The sequence below is a fragment of the Micromys minutus genome (assembly GCF_963924665.1).
Source record: "Micromys minutus genome assembly, chromosome: 4".
In the NCBI taxonomy this organism is placed as follows: Eukaryota; Metazoa; Chordata; class Mammalia; order Rodentia; family Muridae; genus Micromys; species Micromys minutus.
This window is the reverse complement of record NC_137973.1, coordinates 85,182,996-85,209,231: the sequence shown is the minus strand read 5'-3', so window position 1 is coordinate 85,209,231 and position 26,236 is coordinate 85,182,996. Positions and strand designations below refer to the sequence as shown.

The window sequence follows — 26,236 nt, the reverse complement described above, 5'->3', positions numbered from 1 at the left end:
AAGAATGGAGGTCAGGGTTAAGAAATCTAGGGGCATCAAGAACACTGTAAAAAGACCTATAGATTCAACTATTTGGGTCCATGGGGGCTCACAGAGACTGAACTGCCAACCAAAGGGAATGCAGGGGCTAGACCTAGGTCCACTACACATTTGTAGGAGATGTGTAGCTTGGTCTTTAGGTGGGTCCCTAATAGTTGAAGCAGGGGCTATCTCTGTTACCTGCCTTTGGATCCCCTCCCCTAGCTGGGCTGCCTTGTCTGGCCTCAGTGAGAGAGGGTGCACCTAGTCCTGCTGTGGCTTGAAGTAGCAGGGTAAGTTGGTACATATGGGGTATAGCAGGAACTGCGGGGTGCCACCTCTTTGTAAATCCTGGGGGCTGTGCAGGTGCAAAAGAATCTCCTGCAGAAGGACTTCCCGAGAGACCAAGGATTGGTAGTGCAAATAATGCCAGCCAATCAGGAACTGCTATTTAGAATGGACACTTTCTTGGGACCAATGGGGGCGTGAGTGGAGGGTAGTAATGGAGCTCTGTAGCAGTGCTCAGGTGAGCTTGCTCCTTCAGTCTGCGTCCTTGACTCTGCACCACCTCACCCAACCCCCAAGGGCAGGTAGGGTCAGGTGGAGAGCTATTCAGGGCACAGGCAACAATGGGGGAGTTCCCCTTCTCTGAGGAAAAGTGGCAGAGGGAATTGAGGGGAAGAGTTTGTGAGGGTGGGACTGGGAGGAGAGGGGGCAGCAGTCAGGATGTAAAGAGAGTGAATAAGTAAATAAATGAACAAAAAAAAGAAACCACTGCAGAATGCCTACTGAAAGAACCAAACACGTTTTAAAATTCCAACCATCACCCTGATCCCAGAAGCACAGATCTCATTTGAGAAATACATGAAAAACAAGAGTTAAGGAAAATGACTAATTCACAACTTACCAATTCCCAAAGATAGACTCCAATAAGAGTGTCCTCAATGGTGCCCCAGACAAAGAATTCAAAGAATTATTAAAGAACCTTCAACAATGTAAAATGAGCACCAAGTAATGGCCTTGGAGCACAGACGATGGGATGAGATCAAGTGTCAACATTCAGTCAGTGGAGTCAGGGAAAGGAGGCAATTAAACCTTCCTAATTACCACTAGAATGAATTGAGTGGAAGAAAGAACAGTTGGGCTTAGAGATAAAATAGATAAATTTGATTTAGTAGGTAGGTAGGTAGAAAAATAGATAGATGAAAAGCAGTAATAAAAAGTGAACAAAATATGCAAGAAATATAGGACTCATTTACAAAAACAAATCTGTGAATCATGGCCATAGAGAAAGAAGTTTAAACCAAAATTAATCTGCTGAGGTAAAGAATGTCACCTCATGTAGATTTCAACAACCCCGTTTCACCTGTAGATAGGTCATCCAGACTAAAAAATATAAAATAAAAATAAAAACCACCCTAGTGTTCCATGTCATCATAGACCTACTGTACTAAGTGCTCCTCTCAGTGCTGCAGAACATATTGTAAGGAATAAGCAAGGTTTTACAAAAACAAAACAATTAAAATAATTTTGTGATTTTCATCTTATTTCAGTTGGATTAAATTAGAAATCAATGGGGGAAAAACTGCATAACATTCATACACAGTTGGTGGTGAGCTGCTCCTCTTGAATGACAGATCACTGAAAAATCTGAGGGAAGCTTTCAAAAGTCCTATTTTTCAATGAAAATCAAAATACAACACAACGGAACCCTGTCATGAGATGAAAGTGGTCCTAAGAGAGAAGATGATAGCAACAAATGTTAAAAATTAAGAAGTCCGTGTACTGGCTGGTTTTGTGTCAACTTGACACAAGCTGGAGTTATCACAGAGAAAGGAGCCTCCCTTGAAGAAATGCCTCCATGAGATCCAGCTGTAAGGCATTTTCTCAACTAGTGATCAAGTGGGGAGGGTCCAGTCCATTGTGGGTGGTGCCATCCCTGGGCTGGTAGACCTGGGTTCTATAAGAAAGCAGGCTGAGCAAGCCAGGAAAGCAAGCTAGTAAGTAACATCCCTCCGTGGCCTCTGCATCAGCTCCTGCTTCCTGACCTGCTTGAATTCCAGTCCTAACTTCCTTTTCCTTTGGTAATGAACAGCAATGTGGAAGTGTAAGCTGAATAAACCCTTTCCTCCCCAACTTGCTTCTTGGTCATAATGTTTGTGCAGGAATAGAAACCCTGATTAAGACAGTCAGGGAACTCTCAAGTAAGTAATGCAGTGAATTTATTTAAAGGTCTTTGAAATAAAAAAAGTAAAAAAAAAAAAACATAAAAATAATGAAGGTCAAAGCAGAGGTTTAAAAATGGAAATGAATAATAGAAGAATCAGTGAAACAGAGTTAATTCTTAAAATAATCTGATTATAATTAATTAATCCTTATCCAAATTAGCCAGAGAGAGAGAGAGAGAGAGAGAGAGAGAGAGAGAGAGAGAGGATACATATTAATAGATTTAGAGATGAAAAATGAGATATAACATCTGATAGCAAAAAAACAAAAACAAAAACAAAAACCTCAGAAAATTACTGGGGTATGCTCTGCAAACCTGCATTCCAATAAGTTGAAAATTTTCAAAGAAGTATATAAATTTATAGACATATATACCCTGTCAAATTTAAAAATAAAAATTAATTCTTAAACAGATCTATAGCAAGCAATGCAACTGAAGTAATTATTAGTGTGCTAAATTAATAAAGAAGTCATTAGTCTGCTAGTTAATAAGGAAGTAATTGGTCTGTTAATTAAAAAGAAAACAAAGTAACAACAGTGTTTCTCAAACCATTACACAAATTATGAGGGAGAGGCGGGGATGGGTGTCCATAGGAGGCTCTGTGCGCTACGGCACTTGCCAATGAGCCTCACCATCTGAGTTTTGACCTCTATGACCATGTACTAGAAGGATGGAACAGATTCTCTAGATTTTCACCTTACATCCACAAGGGACCACGGCATAAACATAAAAAGAATGAATAAATAAATATTTAATCTTTTAAAATAAAAAAGAAATACCCAAAGACTCATCTTCTGAAAGCAGTGTTACCCTGAGAGCAAAACTGTTTATGAGCACAACAAAACATAAAATTATGTATTGATTTCCCCGATGAGCATGGGTGTAACAGCTTCCAACAAAATATTTGCAAACTGAATTCAAGTATACATTGAAAAGATCATTCATGTGGCCATCTGGACTTCATTGCAGGATGTGAGAGGATAGTAGAACATAAGTAAATCAATAAAAGCAATATAGCACATTAGTAGAGTTAAGAATAGAAACTGCTTGATTGTCTCAATACATGCACAAACAGAATCTGGAAAACTCTGTAACCCCTTAATGACAGAAGCCTATAGAGAAGAGGTTTATAAGAAACAGTGCCAGGACAGCACACGTGGGGCTGGCTCAAAAACAGATGCAACATTGGTGACCAAGAACAGGGGAGCTGGAGCAAAATCCATGCAGAGACATGATTTTCCCTGCTCTATTCTTTGGAGAAAAGACAGCCTCTTCAACAAATGATTCAGGAAACTGAGTCTCTACACATGAAGGAAGGAAGTCAAGTCCCTGCCTCTCAGCCTGTATGTAAATCAAAGTGCACCAATAGCTTTAACCATTGGACCTGAAAGTCTGAAATGTTAGAACAAAAGAAATGGTAGAAAAGTATTAACATGAGCAAGAAGTACTAAAAAAGTCTCAAAGCACTAGGAAAAATGGCACCAAGAAGACGGACAAGACTGCATCTCCCAAAGCTACATGGGAAAGAGAAACAGCTGACAGAATAGACAAATGTTTTGCAAATCATACATGAGGGGATTAGTATTGAGAACACATAAAGAACTCAAAAACTAAATTTCAAAACAACAAACAACCCAGTCAGTAAACTGGCTAAAGGGACACTTATTTAAGGAGTGCAAACGCCAATAAACATGAAGGAAGTGTGTGACATCCTCAGACAACACAGGCATGCACTGCAAAACTAAAGATTCTTTCTCATCACAGTCAGAATGGTCATCATCAAGAAAACAAATAACAACAACAACAACAAAAAAAATGCTGGCGAGTGAAAGAGAACCTCACACTCTGCTGGTGGAACTGGAAACCAACATGGGGGAAGGACTCAAAGGACTACAGTGCAGACCTCTATATGGCTGAGCTATGCCACAGGTAGGCGCGTCCACACATCACAGAGGTATCTGCACCACCATTTTGGCAAACCTCTATTTACAGTTGAATAGAATCAGCCTAGATGCCCATCGAGGGCAAATATAAAGAAAAAAAATTTCTATCATTTTCTGGAAGACGTATGTAACTGGAGAGCATTATGTAATGATCTGCATATAATAGTTATTGGCAGCCACAGTGAATGGCCTGATTAAAAGTTTTGTGGGGTTTTTGTTTTGTTTTATTTTGTTTTTTTTTATTGATGGTCAGACCAAGAACAGGCTTGTGCCTCTAATGAGTTTCTTGGTGCTCAAGCGCAAGGGTAAACAGCATTATTAAAAGCAAAATCCACAAAGCTAGATCACAATTAGATGAGGGGCAGAATAATCCCAAGACATTCATTCCTGGCAGCACATGGTAGAAGTTTTAGACATATCTTCTCAATTATTTTGGTTAAGTCATCTGGACCATAATCTATGCCATGGAAGTCTAAAATGTTGCAAAGGCAGACTGGGCTGAGAACTTGTTAAGCAAATGCAAGGTGGAGTCGGAACAGGATGATATTACATTAGACATTTCATTATTCCATTTTATTTATTTTTAGTCCTTTCATAACTTTGATTTTGGCAAATTTAACAAAGTCACTGGCTTAACAAATTTCATTTGATGAACTCTAAGAGGCTATTTATTCGTAAAATAATTATAAAAGATATAAAGTTATATACTCTAAAAACTAGTAACATCAGTTTTCTGGAGTGTGTTCTCAACCAGTGACACATGAGATATGTGTTAAATTTTTGAGAAAATTTCATTCACGATATTGGTGGCCTGAAGCTGGTGGGTTGATTTTTACCACAGAAAGTGACAAATACCTCAAATCAAGACTCTTTTTTATTTCCTGAAAATCCAGATTCTCAGCACATAATGCCATACATCATGGGGGTGGAGGGTATAGCTCAGGACAAGAGCACAGGGAACTCTGCCTGACACTTCCTATGCATTATTTGACCTAAGGGCTCTTATAGCTCTTTGCCTACTTCCTACCTCTTATACAAGAACATAAGAATTGTGTCAAGAACAGAGTCATTTTCAGATGCATTTCAATTAAAAAATATTATGCAAGGTATTTCTTTACATTACTATAAAAGGAAAGGTTTGCCTTGTCTACCAATCTGAGAAAACTGGTACATGTTATGTTCAGCAGAAAAGAATCAGGTGAGACTTTGGTGAACAGGCACAGATTTATTAATAAAGAGGCAAAGTCTGGTTGAGAAGTGTCTTGTGTTTCCGATGGCACGAAATCTGCAATTTGTAGAGCTTGATACTGCTCGAGAGGGCCTGTGCCAAAGCTCTGCTGCCTACCCGGACTTCCAAGTCAGACCAGTGCAATGTGCCTGCAGCTCTCAAATCAGGTACTGTGACTAGAAGGCTTGTTGAACAAAGCTCAGACTCTACTGGCTTGTCTGCCTGTGCACCACCTTGCAGTTAACGACAGAAAGGCTCTATTCCTTGACTCAAATGGTTCTTCCTTTGTCTATGTGGAATTCTAGCTCCCTGTGAATGAACCTGTGATGTTTTTCTCAGTCCACCAAATCTAAGGTTTGGATCTCAACAAGATTCCTAGTGGAATAGTAAATGTACCTAAGTTGAAACATCGTCTCCAAAGTAAACAGCCGAGAGTGGTACCAGTAAGCAGAACACAGTCCACAGAATTTAGTTTCCTATCATTGAAAACTTCATGACTGGTATGTAAATGTTAGAAAATTTAGTAAATACGAGACCAGGCTGCACCTCTAAAGATATACAGTAAACTTCCTGCTGTTGTTTACAGCAGGACAACCCATATTGCTTCCTACTTAATGCAAGATTTGATGAAATAAATACAGGCTAAGAAACAGAGCCCTGAAGGTCAGACTGAGTCCTACCCCCACACCCACACACACGGCCCCTGGGAAACCCCAACTTCTTCCCCTGACACTCCTCAGTGCCTACTTCCTGCCATGAAAGGCTTGCTTTCAGGTCTGAACATATATTTACTTTGTGGTATTGTGACATCATTTGCATGTAAAATCTGCATACCTAAATGGCCACCTAGGATCTGTCTAACCCAATCATTTTATATTCAGAGAGTATAAACTTATAAAAGAGAGTGTGATCCATTGATAAACATGAATCAAAGACATAAAAACAAGCCAGACTGTCCCAGGAGTGGCCATAGTACTTGTTGACTTTCTGCCTGAGTAGGGGTCACATACTAAGGCTCGGTGGCTCTGGATTTCTATGGATTCCTTCCGCTAGCCTTTCTAATGTGGAGCCTGGCTTCAGAATCCATTGTGTGACCCTTGGGTGCATATTCCTATCATTTATGGGAGGCACAGGTGAAGGGCACAGCCTTCTTTCTACCCTTGCAGAGAAATGACTGCCAGCCTGACAGCAGGAAGAAAATGTTTGACGTCTCCTTGCACATCCTCCTGCTTTGTTAGCAAGCAGAATGTTCCAGTGGCCATTATGTCCCCAGTGTTGAGGGAGCATCTTTGCAAAGCGTACACAACCACTTTGGAAAACAAAGTCCCTTGAAGGTGGGGGTGAAATACATCCTTCTGAGGAAAGTCGGAGAAAAACCAACGCAGAACAATGAATGTGAAGGTCGATTAATTTCCAGTCTTTTATAAGGAAACTTTTTTGCCAGCGAGAATTAGAGCAGGACTCTGAAGCCTGCTCCTTTGTACGGGTGACTGAGCTGAGAGCGTCCCAGTACTCCTCCATTAAAAACACCACATAGTACTTTTTATTGGTATCTAACCCTGCCAGGTCTCAGCAATTATGCTAAATATTGATTTACAATTTTCCCAGCGTATTCTAACAATGCATTCAGAGGCCAGCCATAATATTATTTTATTTATAGCCTTAATACAGCGCTTTGAAATGACTAGTTAAAAACTAGGTCTCCCACTGTGCCAGCATGTAGCGAGGCAGCTTGACAGTGCTCAGAGATCCACCAATAGGAAGCTTTGTGTGGCACTGTGCCTGTCACATACCAGCTCCAAGTAAGATGTGCTGTGTGGCTCTGAGCTCTTTTCCTTTAAACCTTCTATGTCTTTAAACAGAAAAAAAAAAAATGCAACCACTTAAAAATATGCATTTACAGAAAAAAGAACTCAAAGTAAGAGAAGATAGTGAAGCAGTTAATGGAAAGGTAAGAGGATGGAAAGCTCTAGAAAGCAACCGTTCTTATCAGGAGCATGTGTAAAATTTTGTAGTACCCACAGTAATCACACTAGACAACATGCAAACCATGATACAACTCCCAGAGCTAACTGCAAAACATTAGAGTATGTGTCTGGCGTGTGCTCAGTTCACACGTGCTGACGTGACCAGCCCGTGAGTGAGGACCTTCTGCTTTCACTGCTGAGCTGAAGTGAGTTTGTGACGGTGGCCTGGAGGAGGGACCCTGAGGAGTCTGTGCACTGAATGACTTACCCTTGACGAGGCTACAAAGGGACAATTCCAAAAGGCAATGGAAGCACATAGGTGGTGCGCTGAGTTAACAAAGCATAAGTACTTAAAACTCCAATGGAAGAGGATGGAGAGATGGCTCAGCGGTTAAGAGCACTGGCTGCTCTCCCAGAGGACCAGAGTTTAGTTCCCAGTATCTACATGGTGGCTCACATCCATCCATAACTCTGGTTCCGGGATATCTGATGACCTTTACTAGCCTCTGAGGGCACCACATGGGTATGGTGAACAGACATACATACATACAGGCAAAATTCCCATACGAATAAAATAAATCTCAAGAGAGAGGAAGATTCTCCCAAAGAAAAAAAATTAAATAAGAATATTCCCATATATATATATATATATATATATATATATATATATATATATATATATATGTCTTAGACTCAGACGTTTCTATGGTAGCTACGCAGAGGTTCTGGAGAGGGAATAAATACATGGCCAGGGCCAGGTTACCGTGATTTTGCAGTCAGCACCCACCTTGCTCATAGCTTAGAAGCCGAGCGTGTTTACCATAGCTATTTGGTTATTTAGTAGGTTGGTGGCCAAACACAAGCGTCTTTGCTCCCTGATCCCTTATATCCTTCACTGAAAAGGACCATAAAATTGTGCTTCCTTGGGGAGTCAAAGCATCAAATGGGTGTCTGTGGCTGCAGAAGCCAGAAGAACACAGACTCTCCGCAGAACGTGACTGCTCAGTGGCTGTTTCAAGAGCTCACTGTGCCCTCACACCCTCACTCTCTACTGATAAGCTGTCCAGGGACAACTAACCTACACGCAGGCAAGGCCTTCCTCCTGAGGAGCCCACCCCAATTCCTACACACAACCTTCCACATTAGCAGGAAAATCTTCCTTGGAAGGAGCTACACCTAAAACCTGGTTCTTCCTACTTCTCCCTCAAAGAGTAGATAGTTCGGCCATCCTGCTGCTCACCTGGGGTACAGTGCGGTCTCCTGGCTCTTAGGGAGCCAGGTAGCCATGTTTTCTTTACAACTCCTTGAGAACGCTTGACCTTGTTTTCTTCATGGCCTAGTGTTCAGACAGAAGAAAACACCCAACTCTTTGTGAACATGCAACTAGACTGTTCTCTTTGTATAACCTCATATTGTTTTTAGTTACACTTAAATATGACCAAGATCTGCAGTCTGGGGGTATCCTCCAATAATGAAATACTAATAATCAGGATGCCAAGTTAGACAGGATACTTTCAGAAATCCAATGTGGATCCCAATTACTTCCATATAATCTGATCTTCCTAAGGAGTCAGGCATCCCCACGTAGCACAATGCAGAGGCCCTAGGATGTCATGACTGGTTACAATACTCTTTCCTTTTCCTTCCCTTTTTTAAAAATAATGCAACTTGAATTTTCCCCTTGGTAACTCTCAGTTTGCTTCTAAACAAAATATGGATTCAATAAGATAACTTTGAACTTTGATTTTATATGCTTTTGTGGAGCTGCAATTCTTCAAGTGAGTTCCCAGTCAAGATTAAGCCCTTCCTCTGACCTCAGGCAAACATAAGCATAGTACATGGCTCTCAACCCCCTAGCCTATCAGGAGCAACTACTAAACATGGAATAGGTGAGCACGCCAGCAACTGAGCAGTCAATAAACATAATAAACATATTATAAAACATATAGGAGAAAAAGGAAAGTTGTCCTAAATGTGTCTAACATCCGTTTTTATGTTTGTTTGTAACAAACTTTACATTCCTTTCCAAATATATTTCCTGTCTGTCTGTCTGATGTCAGTCTAAGACAGCATCTCTCTACATAGTTTTAGGTACTCTGGAATTATGTAAACCAGGCTGTCCTTGAACTCGGAGATCTGCTTGCTGCTGCCTCCCAAGTGCTAGGACGTGCTGAGACTGAAGATGTGTACCACCACATCTTGCTTAACATATAGTTCTTTTAAAGTCAGGTGCTTCTAACCATTTTTTGGAGACAAAGTTATACATGCATTATTCAGATTTCCTACCCCTTGGAAACAGAAAGTTACAGTTTAAGTTTTCTATTTCCATCTCTACTCTTTGGCTTTCAACACGTTGTTTTATTGCTGTTAATCTCGGCCTCATCATCCGAGAGAGAATAACTCTGTCTTAAGGATCTGGACCTTCTAGTGCGAATTAAATATGGCCTCATAAGCAAATGGCCAGGTTAGCCAGAAGCAAGGATGTCGCAGTATTGACATTAGCTACAACATAAACTTATGGGCCAGCTACGTGCCTGCCTGTGCTCTAGGAGAAGGGTCAAGAATGGCTGGAAGAAGACCATGGCTTAGTCCAAGGAACTAAACAAGACTTGAGCAAGAAGAAGGAAACTGGGCAAGTGTCATGCCAAGTGAAGGGGGCGAGTCAGGCTTGTCTTACAGAGGAGAATGGCCATCTAAATGCTAAGGGTGAGAGAGCACAGCAAGGTTCCCTTTCTCTACCATCCAGCCAGGATGTCTTCTAACACAGCTTCTCCCTCTCCTGACTTGCCTGCTCTACACCACTGCACCATTCCAGAGCCCCCATGGAATCTCCTCCTCTTGTTTTGAGCAGTATACTGTATTTTTGGTTGACATACTTTAAGAATTAAAGCCTTAAAGCTGGTAATATATATATATATATATACTTTCCACATCAAATCCCTATTATGTGCCAATATGTCTTCAGGAGAGGTATTAATCAGCCTCATGGACAAAAAAAATAAATGAAAAAATAAACAACATAAAGAAAAACAAACTTTCCCAAGTTCAAACAGGAAAATAATTCTAATTCTACAAAGTATTTCTGTCTGTGTGTCTGTCTCTCTGTTTTATGTGAGGGGGCAGGTATATAGTGGTTGTTCATTTTCAGTGTCAGCTTGACCAAATTTTAAAACATCCATGCGATCAGTTCATTCCACTTCTAGGTGAAATGACACTTCCAGAAACAACCAGATCCCAAGAGCTCTGAGCAAGCAGACACATCAGTTCCGTGTTGGAGTCTTGCTGGGATGACATTGTAGAGGAAGGGAGAGGTTAGGAGGTGGGCCTATTGGAGGCAGTAGGAAGTGAAATGGATGTGAACATGGGAACTGTAGCTTTCCTCTATCCCACGTTCAATGTTTTTATTGTAGTCTTTCCTTCCCTAAGTTTTTCTTTCACAGATTTTGCTCACACACACACACACACACACACACACACACACACACACAAAGAATGGAACGCAAATGAAAAAGGCAAGTTTCAGAAAGTTAGAAGACTCACCCTGTCTCCTAGAGAGGGTCTGACCTTTCCAAGCTTCTGCCTGCCCCCTGCATTCCTGAGTCTCTTGCAGGGTCTGTCTCTACAACTTGTCTGAGCCTTCCTGCTTCCCCTTATGGGGCTCCGGAATTGGGCTGTTGCCTCATGCTCACATTGAGCCCAGAAACTTCAGACCTTTGGTTTTCCTTTCTGCCCCAAACATGAAATTTCAGTGTCCAGCTTCTCATACAGCATCACCCTCTCCCTGTGTCTTGTTCTAGAAGATTCTAGCCTGGGTCAATGACCCCAGATTGACTGGCAGGAACGCAGAATGTGTAGAGATGAATGTTACAAAGACAGCATCCCATGCATGGTACATACTCACTGATAAGTGTTTATTAGTACAACATGCCTGGAATAGAACCCACAGACACTAAGAAGTGTGATAAGTAGAAAGGTCCAAATGAAGATACTTCAATCCCACTTAGAAAGAGGAAGAAAATAATCGCAGGGGCCAGAGGGAGGGAAGGAGGTGGGGAGGGAGGTGGGGAGGGAAGGAGGGAAGGGGTGAGGGAGCGATCTAGGTAGAAGAGGGGAAAGGGAGGGGAAAGGGGAGTAGCATCAGGTATGGAGGGGGGAAACAGGAGAGAAGCCCAGAGGGCCAGGAGAATGAATGGAAATTTTAGTCTCAGGGGTGGGAGGTGGAGGGACTCTAGAAAGTACCAGAGACCTGGGAAATGAGGGACTCAGTGGGGGTGAGCTTAGCCAAAATGCCCAACATTGGGGAGAGAGAACTCAAAGAGTCTACCTCCAGTAGGCAGACAGGGCCTCAACTGGAGGGACTGGTTATTAACCCACAGTCAAAATTTCTGACCCAGAATTCTTCCTGTCTAAAAGAACTGCAGGAATGAAAACAGAGAAGAGACTGAAGGAAAGGCACTTTAAAGACCGGCCCAACTCAGCATCCATCTCATGGGGGTTGGGCCAACAGCAATCCCTGACACTAATACTGATGCCACGCTGTGCTGGCAGACAGGAGCCTAGCATGGCTGTCCTCTGAGAAGCCCTACCAGCAGCTGACTGAAACAGATGCAGATACTTACAGCCAACCATTGGACTGAAGTCAGTGTCCCTTATGGCTGAATTAGGGGAAAGACTGAAGAAGCTGCAGGAGAGGGTAACCCTGTAGGAAGACCAGCAATCTCAATGGACCTACAACCTTGGGAGCTCCCAGAGACCGAGACACCAAACAGGTAGCATACACAGGCTGGTGAGGGACCCCAGTACATATGCAGCAGAGGACTGCCCGGTCTGGCCTCAGTGGGAGAAGATGAATCTAATCCTCCAGAGAGACTTGAGGCCCCAGAGAAAGGGGAGCCCTGAAGGAGGAACATCCTCTTGTTGATTGGGGAGAAGAGAAATGGGATGAGAAACTGTGGGAGGGCTAATCAGGAGAGGGGCAATGGCTGGAATATATATATATATATATATATATATATATATATATATATATATATATATATATATATATAATGACTTTATCAGGAATAATAATTCAATTTCTGACTTAAATATTTTAAACAAATATCAGTTAGAAAGAAAAGCCCTAATGCGTACTTTTCCACTTAAGGTGTCAAATATGAACAAGAGACATGTTCAAACGGTGTGACAGCAGAAGCTTTAACTTAGGGCGGGTCACTTGTATGTGATGTGGGCTTACAGCATGCTGTGACAAGACACCTAAATCAGTAAGACATGTCACTGTTTTACATCCCCGCCTCCTGATATTCTGCTAGCTATCACATTAGAGACAGCTTCCTCAGACGTCTTACTTATGTCTCAGCCACACTGAAAACTCTTCTCCAAGACGTGTTCTTTCAATTTCTTAATGCTACTTCCAGCTTAGGAAATGAACCCAGACGTTCTGTAGAAACCTGTGCCCCTCATGCTCTGTGATTACATGAAGAACCAAGCACCAAGTGTTATCATCTCATATGAGACAGGCGCTGGGATAAATGTATCATCATCCCGATTGGTCCCAACAACAACTTGTAAGAGACATACACCTCCCACGGTCAGGAATCAGAGTAACCACGAAACTTGCTTAGGGTCACACGACTCCTTTGTGGCATGGTTGACAGTCCATCCAAGCCTCATCTCAGTCAGCCAGCAACAATAGCTCTGTAGTAGACATTAAACTGTATAGGAAAGATCATTCCCAGTCTCTTCTCCTGTGTCCACCTCCTCCGGTACAGTCAGAACACCCCCCCCCCTTCCTTACTCTCTCATGTATCTGAGAGTATCCACAGATGTAGTTATGGTCAATGACACACACCACAAAGAATGCTGAAAGTATCCTATGAATGTTTTCCTGGCCCATTGCTTCCCTTCCTACTTGTGGTGGTTTTATTTTAAAAAAAAAAAAAAAATACAATGCCTGAATTTAATTTTTATGTCTTGTCGTCATAGAAAAACGAAAAATTTGCAGAGATTAAGACCTACCAAAACAAATCCAAGTCTTGATAGTAGTGAAAACCTCAATCACCTGTGTGTGCACTGCAGATAAAACAAATCATAGCTTTTTCCAGGACCGGAGCTTCTGTTTGATTTCCTCTCTCCCCTTTGCAGGCAAAGATATTCCTAACATGGGATCACTGTACTGCCCGAGGACAGCAAGGTTCAGCAAGGATCACTGGCTTTAAATCGTGCCCCAAACTTGTTATTTGGGACTTTATAGAATCTCAGATGAAGTCCTGAAAACTGAATGTCTTGACCACATCTGATATTCCTCAGTTGAAAATTCTTTGTTTAGCTCTGTACCCCATTTTTAATAGGATTATTTGATTTTCTAGAGTTTAACTTCTTGAGTTCTTTGTATATATTAGATATTAGCCCTCTATCAAATGTAGGATTGGTAAAGATCTTTTCCAAATCTGTTGGTTGCTGGTTTGTCCTTTTGGCAGTGTCCTTAGCTTTACAGAAGCTTTGCAATTTTATGAGGTCCCATTTGTCAATTCTTGATCTTAGAGCATAAGCCATTGGTGTTCTGTTCAGAAAAATTTTCCCTGTGCCTATGTGTTCTAAGCTCTTCTCCACTTTCTGTTCTATTAGTTTCAGTGTACCTGGTTTTATGTGGAGGTCTTTGATCCACTTGGACTTGAGCTTTGTACAGGGTGTTAAGAAAGGATCGATTTACATTCTTCTGCATGCTGAGTGCCAGTTGAACCAGCACCATTTGTTGAAGAAGCTATCCTTTTCCACTGAATGCTTTTATCTCCTTTGTCAAAGATCAAGTGACCATGGGTGTGTGGGTTAATTTCTGGGTCTTCAATTCTATTCCATTGATCTACCTGCCTGTCTCTGTACCAGTATCATGCAGTTTTTATCACAATTGATTTGTAATATAACTTGAGGTCAGGGATAGTGATTCCCCCTGGAAGTTCTTTAATTGTTGAGAATAGGTTTTGCTATCCTGGGTTTTTTAAACATTCCAAGTGAATTTTCAAATTGTTCTTTCTAACTCTATGAAGAAGAATTGAGTTGGAATTTTGATGGGGATTACATTGAATCTGTAGATTGCCTTAGGCAAGATGGCCGTTTTTATTATGTTGATCCTTTCAATCCATGGGCATGGGAGATCTTTCCACCTTCTAAGGTCTTCTTGAATTTCAACATCCCTAGCCGTCAGAGAAACACAAATCAAAAACCACCCTAAGATTCTACCTCACACCAGTCAGAATGGCTAAGATCAAAAACTCAGGTGACAGCAGATGCTGGTGAGGATGTGGAGAAAGAATACTCATCCACTGTTGGTGAGATTGTAAACTGGTATGACCACTCTGGAAATCAGTCTGGTGGTTCCTCAGAAAATTGGACAAAGTACTGAGGACCCAGCTTTATAACTCCTGGGCATATACCCTAAAGAAGTTCCAACATATAACAAGGACACATGCTCCACCATGTTCATAGCAGCATTATTTATAATAGCCAGAAGCTGGAAAGAACCTAGATGTCCTTCAACAGAAACCGTGATACATATACACAATGAAGTACCACTCAGCTATTAAAAACAATGAGTTCATGAAATTCCCAGGCAAATGGATAGAACTTGAAGCTATCATCCTGAGTGAGGCAACTCAGTCACAAAGGAACACTCACGGTATGTACTCACTTATAAGTGGATACTAACCCAAAAAGCTCGAAATACCCAAGAAACAATTCACACTACTTATGAAGCTCAAAGAAAAGAAAGACCAGAAGGTGGATGCCTCAGTCCTTCTTAGAAGGGAGAACAAAATGCTCAAGGGAGGAAATAAAGGGACAAATAGAGGAATAGGAATTGAAGAAAAGATCATCCTGAGATTGCCTCACTTGGGAATCTACCCCATATGCAGACACCAAACCCAAGCACTATTGCTGATGCCAAGTAGTGCTTACTGGCAGGAGCCAGATATGGATGCGTCCTCAGAGGCTCTGCCAGAGCAATACTGATACAGAGGAGGATGCTTGCAGCTAACCATCAGACTGAACATGAGGACCTCAATGGAGGAGCTAGAGAAAGGACTGAAGGAACTGAAAGTATCTGCAACTCCATGGGAAGAACAAAATTATCAACTAACCAAATCCACCACAGCTCCCAGGGACTAAAACACCAACCAATAAGTTCACATGGAGAGACCTATGGCTCCAGGTGCACATGTAGCAGAGGACGGCATTGTCTGACATCAGTGAGAGGAGAGGCCTTTGGTCCAGCAAAGGCTTGTTTTCCCAGTGTAGGGGATGCCAAGGCACTGAGGGAGGAGAGGGTGGTTGGGAGAGGGAGCACCTTCATGAAGGCAATGGGGAGGGGATTTGGGGAAGGGGATAACATCTGAAATGTAAATGCAGAGAATATCCAATAAAAAATAACTAAAAATAAATGCTTATTTGTGTGAAGGTTGATCTTGAGTGCCATCTATATGGTATTCAAATCACCAAGGAAACCAAGCTCTAGGCACTCCATGAGGGTTTGGGAGTTCAGTTAAGTAAGGATGGGAAGACCTGCCTTGAATATAGGCGGCCATGAGCTGCGGTGCTTGACAGCTCAAAAAGTGGAAAGCGGCCTAGCCAAGTGCCGGCCTTCACAGCGCTCTGCTTCCTGGCCTCAGATGTCACATGACCAGTTACCTCCTGCTCCAACATCCATTCCAACACCCATGATTTCTCTCTCATGGTGGCGCCAAAATACACCTCCCCAGGCTGGTCCCAGAAGTTCAGGAAGTAACTAACACACCAGCTTCCAGCAACCACTGAGCTAATTGCAAAGCTCAGTGACAGCGAAATGGCAAATCCAGAGACTTGGAGAGACACAGAGAGACGCAGAGAGATGCAGCCTCTTCCCACAAGGGCTTGCAATGTACACGGGGGGTGGAATTATGGCTAAGATGCTATGTTGACGTAATTTTACATCAGTTGAGAAACAGATTCTCAAATAGTATAGTTTTGTCAAAACAGGGGCAAATGGTAGGGCCATGGAGTGGAAATAATATAAGAAAATGCTCGCTGTAATCACTGGCAAGGGAGGGTTTCAAATCCGAGTTGATTTTCCCCCTTGTTCTTGTCATCTCAAAGTACAAAATTTTCAAAATACAGATAAGTGGAGGAAGGAAAATTAAAAACCGCTTGTGTCCCTCGCACCCAGCAATCTGAAGTTCCTTCTGATTCTCTTCTTCTCATTAACCACAGATTATCTTTATTGGATCCTAAACAATAGAGACGATATTACTGTAAATATCTCAGAGCAAGCAATGTACGGAAGGGACTGCTCAATACGAAAGGCACATAATGGCCACAGATATGAAATATTATAGCCCGACACACAGAGAGAACAACAAATTAACAGCAACCATCAAACAATGTGCTCCGATTCCATGGAAACCGTAGTTTGTGATGCTGTTTTCGAAGTGCCTTGTACCATTCATTTTGCCTGTTTCGTTCCCCGCTGTTCCTTCTTTTGCTTCAGCATTTTACCCCTCAGTATTTTCATTAATTTGCAAATGTTTATTTCTGTGGTAGAAAAATAATAACCAGCACAGGGAAATGGATCACCAGTTTCAAATGATCTATTTTATATCCCAGTCGGCACCAGGCACTGAGGGGTGGGAGGTCTTGAAGGTAGGCCCTGGCTCATGCTTCCAGCCACATAATCTCAGAAATAAGACTTAGAAACAAAAAATATTTACAAATACCTAGCCATATAGCTAGGCTCTACTCCGACTAGTTTGTAACAAAAATAACCCAATTATTTTAACCTACATTTTACCATGTGACTAGTTACCTGTGCTCAGGTACCAAGTATCTGGCTCTAGAATTGTCCCGGGGGCTCTCCAGCCTCTGGCACTATCCCAGAATTCTTTCTCCTCCCAGTTGTCCCACCTCTACTTTCGTCTTAAGCCATAGGCCACAGGCTTTTTAATTGACAGGTGATGTGTCCATACAATACACAAGGTGTTCTTCCTATAGGGAGGAAGCTGACTTCACACATCCCAGAAGAGCTCTGATCTGTTACCCTCATTAGCTCATCTCAGTGGTTTCCCTCAAATTTGGGCTGGGGCTGGATCTTGTCTCCCTTTTGCACTTTTGGCTTCACATGTCAGTGTGTGAAGTAATGGTGCATGAGCGTCACACGCACACTCAAATTCATCAGTCGAAATCCCAACCTCCAGTGTGGCAATATTAGGAAATGGGGACATTGGGAAGAGTTTAGGGAAGTGTTCAGCCCCCTCACAAGTGAGATTAGAACCACAGAATAAGAGAAAAGGCATGGGGCAGGGGGTCACCAAAAGGGTCCTGATATACAGGCAGTGTGGGGACAGAGACAGAAGGCAGCCACCTGTGAGTGAAGAAGTGTGCAAATGTCATCCACCACTCTGAACTCCTACCCTCTAGAACTGTGTGAAGTGAATTTGGGTTATTTTTAAGGCGCTGGATCTATGAGGTTTAGATTCACTAAGACACTCATTACTAACACTCTGCCAATAATCAATCATTTGTTTTCTGTGATGCTGCACTTCCTATAAAAACTTACTTCAGCTTCCCAGGACCAGAACAAGTTTGTTAGCTGAGTCAGAGCATCATAAAATCACACCAGAAAACAAGCTGGTGGTCTACACAGCATGTATTTATCTTCTTGTGCTTCCGGAAGCTAAAAACGCTGTGACTTTGGGCCAGTGTATACAGAGCTGATTGCTCCTGAGGGCCATTTTGGAAAGATCAATGCCAGCTTCGCTTATTAGTTCTTGGATGGCCACTGCATTTGTAATGGTGTGTGTGTGTATTTGCTGTGTCTTAATCTCTATCTATTGTAAGGACACAAGTCAGCTTGGATTGGGGCCCTTTGTATTGATGTCAATTCTCTGATTACTTATTTAAAGCTCCGTCTCCAAACACAGTCACACTCTGAGATGGCCAGGACTGAGCCAACACAGATAACCAGAGCAGTGACCAGTGTCTGTAGCAACATCCACATAAGGCACGGAAACTAGGAATGTCTTCCTTGAGCACCTAGAAAGCTTGATTCTAGATTCTCTATGCTCTCAAACAGAATGTAACCATTAACGGCCAACCAGAAATGGCACAGGATCCCTGTACTGGCTGGTTTTGTGTGTCAACTTGACACAAGCTGGAGTTATCACAGAGAAAGAAGCTTCCTTTGAGGAAATGCCTCCATTCAGCTGTAAGGCATTTTTTCAATTAGTGATAAAGGGGACAGGGCCTATTGTGGGTGGAGCCATCCCTGGGCTGGTAGACCTGGGTTCTATAAGAAAGCAAGCTGAGTAAGCCAGGGGAAGCAAGCTAGTAAGTGACATCCCTCCATGGCCTCTGCATCAGCTCCTGCTTCCTGACCTGCTTGAGTTCCAGTCCCGACTTCTTGTGGTGATGAACAGCAGTGTGGAAGTGTAAGCTGGATAAACCCTTCCTTTCCAACTTGCTTCTTGGTCATGATGGTTTTTTGTTCAGGAAGAGAAACCTTGGCTAAGACAAACCCTCTGGACCTTCCCACATCTGTGCTGGCAGCTGCGCTAGAAGAGAAAATCATACAGAAGCCATGCAACTTTGGGTAGATGAAGCTCCACGTCACAGTGTCTGCCTGTAGACCAAGAGTCAGCCATAGGAAGGAGACAGTAAATAATCCAAACCACTGATTCTCCACATTGCAGGGCTGTTCACTGTTAATGTTCATCTCTTGAGGCTCACTACACAAGCAGTGATTTGGGAACGATTTTGCAGAAGTTTAGAACCCTAACACCAACAGAATCACAGTAACAACTATTCAGAGCTCTCTGTTCAGTCAGCCACATCCCCTCCTCTTTGTGCAGAATACACATCCTCCACAAAGCCAAGCTCCCATCTGAGCTGCTTTGGGCCAAGTAGCAACGATGTTAACAGTGAAGTTATGTGTCTCTTTTCTGGACTTGAGCAAAAATAGAGTAAGAAATGAACAGTTTTTTTTTTCTGGAGCTGGAATATTCTGCTTGGCTGTTTTAAGTGAAGGTACAGATTCTTGGAAATTCTTAGAGCTGTAAAATCAGCACGCGGTTCTATACATAAGTCACTACTCAGTCCCTTTTCATATGCTTCACTTGGACAATAAAGAAAAACAAGCCAAGAGAAGGAAGAAAAGAACGAGGTAAAGTGTGTTGATATACCCAAGTCTGGGGACACTGCACCTCATTATCCAGTGCCATTTGTACAGCTAGTCACTTACGCAGAAAATAAAGAATAACTATTCAAATATATTTACCTTAAATGATGCTCTTGAATACAAAGTACAAATATAAGTCTGCTCATGATACATCTTTGCTAGTTGAAGTTTTCCTTGAATTAGCCAACTGTTCTGCTATTTGTAGAATGCACACAGTCATACCATTTGGGAATTTACAATCTGAAGGGAAATGACAAAGATCACACAACAGTACAGAATGACAGGTGTGTGTTCTGCTTCTCTGTGCTGATTTTAGCGCCACTCAGGTGTGAGAGTTTCCCTTTAAACTTGGTATTTCTGAGATCATCACAGACCACGTAGAATTCGTCCATCTGTGTAGGGGAGTAAAGATGCTCTAGGAGGAACGAACCATGACTCTCACTCCATACCGTGTGTCCTGGTCTGTACTGAGTCACAGGAGACTCAAAACTAAACACAGCACTTGAGGTTTGAATTAGAAATGATTTCTCAGAATCCCCAAAATCCTAACACCAACAAAAATTATTCACCTAAAACCAACAATTATTCAAACCATGCTGTTCAGTTAAAAATTTGAAGGCTCAAAAATACATGTTCCCCCATGCTTAGATTATTCTGGTGCTGTGTTAAGAGTTAAGAATCCTGTTAGAAAAGGTCTATTTTCCCGTTTTGCTCTTAGAATAGCCTGAAGAATGCTCAGTCTCTCCTTCCTGTGTCCCTAAGCAGAGGCTCTGAGAACAGAAGGGAGCAGGGAACCCCACCAAACATTATGGTGGTCTCTAAGCCAGTTTGCAAACTTGGATTCACACAGTCACGGGATGCCATAAAAACTTTCCTGACGACACTTGAGCAAGCCTGGCTTCAGTAGATGTCACTCTACCTTTAACTTCCTTCTGTGCTTCCTTAAAAGGAAACTTCTGTAAAATATTTCCCCCCAGAAACATTGATTCCTACACGCTCATACCTGCCCCACTATAAATCATAAACACCCATCTGCTACCACGAAGTGGAGGTGCCCCTCAGTCTCTGGTATCCCACAGGGGAGCATGGAGCTTAGGAAAGCAGAAATGTGAAGGGATATTCAATACCGTCCACATGGGGCAAGTAGTCTGATTAGAAATCCAATAGTTCTCAACCCACTGCATCAGAAGCAGCTGAACTCTCAGGGGAGCCATCAAAAGGAGCGTTTCTGGTGACAGGTAATTGAAGTTTTAATACCCATCCCTGAAGGAATTCAAAGCATTATTATTACCAGCACAAATCAAACACCCCTCCATCTTCACCTCTTTGTATGAATGGGTTTGTTCAGCATAAGGAAGAAGCATGGCATCTATACTAAAAAAAAAAAAAACATGCCAGGACTAGTGCACCGTTAAATCCAACCGTTAAGTGGAACCAACCTGTTTCCTAAGTTAACACTTTGGCCATCAGAAAAACCACCAAACAAATTCAAATATTTAAAAATAGCAACTCTGAAATTCTGCATTAAAGAGATGATTTGGGGGACAGACATGGGCAATGAACTGGAATCTTCTGTGTAGGGTTAGGTTGTTAAGGATGGAGGGAAAGACCCTGAAGGCTGCTCAGGCGTATAATAGACACATCTATTGTGCATTACAATGCCGCCAGGAAATATAATACTCTCTAAAGATGCACAACTAGTGGTATATGGTTCTCTGGAGTTATCAGAGAGAACAACACTTCAAGCTGCATTCTCTGCATTTTTCCTTGTCACAGAGTATAACTCTTCTCTCCTCTTAACTCAAAGATGTACCTTTGATGGTTCTTCTCAGTCAAGTAGATCTCTCAGGCAGGGAGCCACATTCCCATGGATTCAGTGATGGGCATGAAGGAAGAGCTTTGTTTTATTCTCATCTGGAGGATGTAAGACTCCCCATTGCCCATTCCATCCTGAGGCAGAGTGCCCAGCGAACTCACACACAAACAGCAAAGTGGGTGGGACCTAGGAAACTGGAGGGACTGTGAAATGAACCTGTTTACTCTAAAACCCACATTTGTTCCCGACAACAGAACTGGCAATGGTGTGTCATAGTCAGCATCCACCAATGGAGAGGCAGCTGGACCTTGAAGTCTATGTTATCTTTGGAAGACTTTTTAGGACCATTTTTATTTACTCCCAAACTCCATCTATCTGAACAAAGCCCTTATGGGGCCCTGTGTGCTTTTTATATCCAGCATTTGATGATGTAATTAAGTAGGTGAGCAACTCCGAGGGGAGAAGAGCCAGGGAAAGGCGTCAGCTGCTACTGAACAGCAAGAGGAAGTCCAGAAGCACCGTGTCTGGTTTATTGTGAAACTGCACCTTATTACCATTTTATCCTTAAAACAGAATAACGACAAACTGCCTCTGTAATGATGAAGAAGGCATCTCCGCTTTGATGAAGCCTTTTATTTGCTACTCAAACTTTTACTATTTCCAAATGGCAGCATAAACAAGAGAAATAATTACCCCTTTTATTTGAGCGGGAGACGTTTTATCAATTTGAATGCTTTTGTTATTGGCTGAAGTTTACGGCATGTAGACTAAATACATCTCTGCTCCTTTCGTTTGTTTCCTTGTTGTGACACAGGGTCTCACTGTAGCCCCGGCTGGCCTGGAGTTCACTATGTACAGGAGATCTGTCTTGAAATCATAGAGACCTGTCTGGCTTTGCTTTTTCAGGTGATGGGACTTAAAGCCCTGCAGCCTGTATCTATTTTTATAAACCAATCCTAACACGCTCACACGGGCACTGTTAACAATTATTGCCATCCTCTATCGTAATATTCGGTCACTAGGTCTGTGATTCATCAGATGTAGATCTGATCCGAATGGAAGTTCTATACATTAATGCTCGTGTGTTATTGAGTAGGATGATGAAGGACACAGGTGACCAGAGATGCTAGCTTTATGTTTCGGGCCTAGCCCTTCCAAGCTGTTCAACCTTTAGAAACCTCTCGGTCCTCATCTTCATTGTCTGTGGAAATCTTAGTCATTGGAGCCTCAGAACATGCAGTCAACGAGATAGTTCATGTGCACACCAGAACGGAACCTGGCTCACATAAGTACTTAATGTCTGTGCTAACAGGGTTTTCTTTGGTGACCGCATGCCCTGTCAGCCAGTACCACCTATTCAACCAGTGATTCTTGAGCTTCCCCTTACCATGAACAGTCCTAGATCTAGAGAGGAAAGCATATAAGGCATGGGGCTAATATTTCAAGAAGCTTTGCATCCTAGTGCAGGATGTGCGTACCAACCTCACATCACCCTTGAAGGGTATACTGCATAGCACTCACGCTTATTCGGTCCCCTTTCCTCGTGTGCTTGGAACTAATGGGGCTTCAGAAAATTTTGCCTTCAGTTTCTGAAGTCTTAATCTTGGCACAGTTTAATAAGCAACTGCAGGTTTGCCTGTATTTTCACATAAATGATTAAATGGAACAATCAGATTCTAACTTAGCCAAAAACTTGACAAACATAGGAAGAGACCGAGACTGACACGTTCGTTTTCCTGGATTCAGACAAAGTGCCAGCAGCATCTGCAGAAAACATGTTATTCCCATCCCACGGGACCCGTGGCCAACAACGGTTGCTCAGAAACTCAGCAGCAAAACATTAAAGCAGCAAAATTCAATTTAGCACAGTGTCCTTACTTTCCAAAATGTTCTGAAACCACCTTCCAGCAGGACAGTTTAAACATTACTATCTCTCGTCCTTTCCCTGGGACAACTGAACAAAAAGCGAAATCTTCAAGTTTGACTGTAGATCCTGAGAGCAATAATGAATATGGTGTCTCAGATGATCCTGAATATGATCCTGTGCCAATCCACTGCTCCTAAATACGCATCATAAATGAGACTGAAAAGCATTTTCAAATTACTTGCAAAAACCGAAAAGGGGAGGGGAGTTCTCTGTTCACTAGATACATAGTAATAAAAGCTGATCTAATGTGTGCTGCACACTTAATTCAAAAGGCAAATGGATATTCTCCCTTTCCCAGAGAATGGGGACCTTGTTTGTTTAATAACCAGCAAAGACTGTTCGCTGTCTGCTATGTATTGAATGTTGGGAATATGCGTTCTGAAGAGCCTTATCCACAGGAGACTGGTGTGTGGGCACCTCACTCCTTGATCGCTTCCTCTTTTCAGCCACACTGCTTTCCTGGGCCCAGGTGGTTCTACAGAGTGCGTTCACGTTATGGTGCTTCTGCAACTGGGAAAATACATTGGGAACCGAGGGCCCTCCTCCTGCAAGGAGACCTTCCCAGACAAATAAACAACCTTTCCTTCGTATGCAAGTCACACAGAGAATTTATCTCTGTCTCGAATCTCCCAACAAATGTATATTTCCGTAACTTCTACTTTAGCATTTAAACACTTGTGTTCCACACTGAGGGACATTCATCCCAGATGACATCCGTCCCTGCTTATTGTACGCGGCTTTCACATCCATTTTTCCAGGCTGAGAATTTCAAGAGTGGTGAACGTTATGAAGAAGCGAGGATGGGTAGGAAGGAGAGAGGATGCCTGGGATTTCTGCCATCCTCCTGTAACCTAGAATCTGTGTATGTGTGTTTTTTTTTCTCCCCCCAGCTCTCCCTCCCTCTCCCTGTCGCCCCAGAGCTCCGCAGCAGGAGGGAGGAGGAAGAGAGCCGCTGGCTGGAGCCACCACCTGCCACAGCCAGGCAAAGCCAGTTGTCACTTACCCAGCGGGGTGAGAATGGCTCATTTTTGCAGAATCCTTTCCGGACCCCGCTGCAGGTGCAGATGCGGCTAGCTAGCGGTGGCTTTGCGCGGCAGTGGCAGGAACTCTGGGCACCTGGGCTGGGCTCCGCCCTTCCTCACCCGGGCTGGCTCCTCGCTGCCTGCCGGTTGCTACTTGATGGCGTCCACAGACTCCCGGTTGCTAAGGGAGGAGGGAAGGCAAGCACCTAGGGCTGGGAGAAGCAGCGGTGCTGCTGGAACCAAGCCTAGGCAAGCTGGAAAGGAAGCCAGCTCCCACCCTGCTCCCTGGGCTGCGATATGAGAAGAGGTCCAGCAGGCCGCACCTTGGTTACTCTGGGGTTACTGTTCCCCGGCACCTGAAAACACACACACACACACACACACACACACACACACACACACGCACACACACTGACTAGGGCAGTAGTGGATTGAAACCTTGCAGAAGACTAGCTCCTTCCTGGGCTGAGAAGACAGATTGCTGGTCTTGCTTTGTCACATATCTGCTGAATCATGGCCTTGTTGAGCGGCTTTTGAAAGAGCCATGGCTGAGCTCCATGGCTCTCTGTTTTAGCTCTCTTTAGTGCTTTCCACACTCAGAGGTGGAAAAGCCACTGTCTTCTCCGATTACACTCTGCTTTTCCTCATATTGCAAACGTTCTCTGAGCATGAAAGGCCAGTCAGCCTCTTTGGGACCTTCCCCAGCATCATTAAGTTCTAGCCAAAGCAAAATCTTCCCCATCTCTTTCCTGACGATAGAACCCCACCCTTGACTACCTCCTGGGCAGAGAGCTTCTGTCTGTCCTGTGGCACTCAGTTTGATACTGTTTTCTTTAAAATCCCCAATGGTGCTGGTAAGCTCTGTGGTGGTGGCTTTCTTGTCTCTCTGACAAAATATGTCACAGAAACAACTGAAGGACGGAGAAGTTGACCTTTCACGAATGGTCTGGGAGGGGTCAGTGTATCAGAGGGCTATACCAGTGACACCACAGTGTTGTGATTTTTCATTTGTAGGCAAACTGGGCAGCAGAGAATGGGGATTCAGCAGACCCACTTAAAGGCGCAAGGCAGTGACCCATTTCTGCCCGTCAAGCCTAGCCTAACTTCCTAGAGGCTCCACAGTCCCCAGAACCATCACCCCAAGCTGGGAACCAGGTTTTCACACACAAGAGTCCACATTCAAACCTCAACAAGCCTGACTGATCTCTCCCTACCCTCTCTCTTCTCCCTCTCCCCTGGCTCCTCCCCCTCCCCTCCCTCTCCACTCCTCTTTCTCCTTATCCCCCCTCCATCCCTTCCTACCCCTTTCCCTAGTCCTAACAGGCATAGGCATTGCTTAACAAGTCTGACTACTTCCTCCACCTTTCCTAGCAAAGGATAAGATCTTCCATTTTGCACATTTACTTTTTATTCTGTTTTCAGAAGCAAAGTAACAGGTCAGCAAATGTTCAGAGCCAAAACAAAGGAAAAGCACTCTTCTGAACTGCATGGTTTTTACTGAGGGCTCTGTAGATGCTTCTTCAGCCTATGCAGAAACACAAGGATGTAAGCAAATTCCCTAAGACCACATTGGCCTCTAAGCGGAGAAACCAAGCCTCAAACTGAGATCTGGCTGATTCGTAAGAACTGCAGTTTGAATCATTATAATGTGATTTCTTTCTTCCTGTAGCCCCTGAAATTTGCTGCAGAATTCAAATTGTTCATAATCTCAGAGTTATCAGGCCATAGATAATTGACATCCAAAGGGTAAGATCAGGTAAACTGATAGATAGACAAACAGACAGACAAATAAATAATAAATAGGTGGTAAGGAGATTGATGATTGATAGATTATAAATAGTGTCTGAGGATTTTATTGCTGTGAAGACACACCACGGCTAAGGCAACTC

General features: G+C 43.0%; 1 protein-coding gene across 1 annotated transcript in view; it reads right to left on the bottom strand.

The window, feature by feature from the left end:
* ERICH3 (glutamate rich 3) overlaps positions 1 to 24,581 on the bottom strand; it is a gene marked incomplete at its 3' end in the record, with an annotated part of 94,203 nt that extends 69,622 nt beyond the window's left edge. Inside the window, exon 1 of the mRNA XM_080916058.1 lies at positions 24,329 to 24,581. Within this exon, the coding sequence (XP_080772184.1) occupies positions 24,329 to 24,351 (23 nt within the window). The 5' untranslated portion in view covers positions 24,352 to 24,581. The remainder of the gene's footprint in view (positions 1 to 24,328) is intronic.
* Positions 24,582 to 26,236: the final 1,655 nt, after the last annotated feature.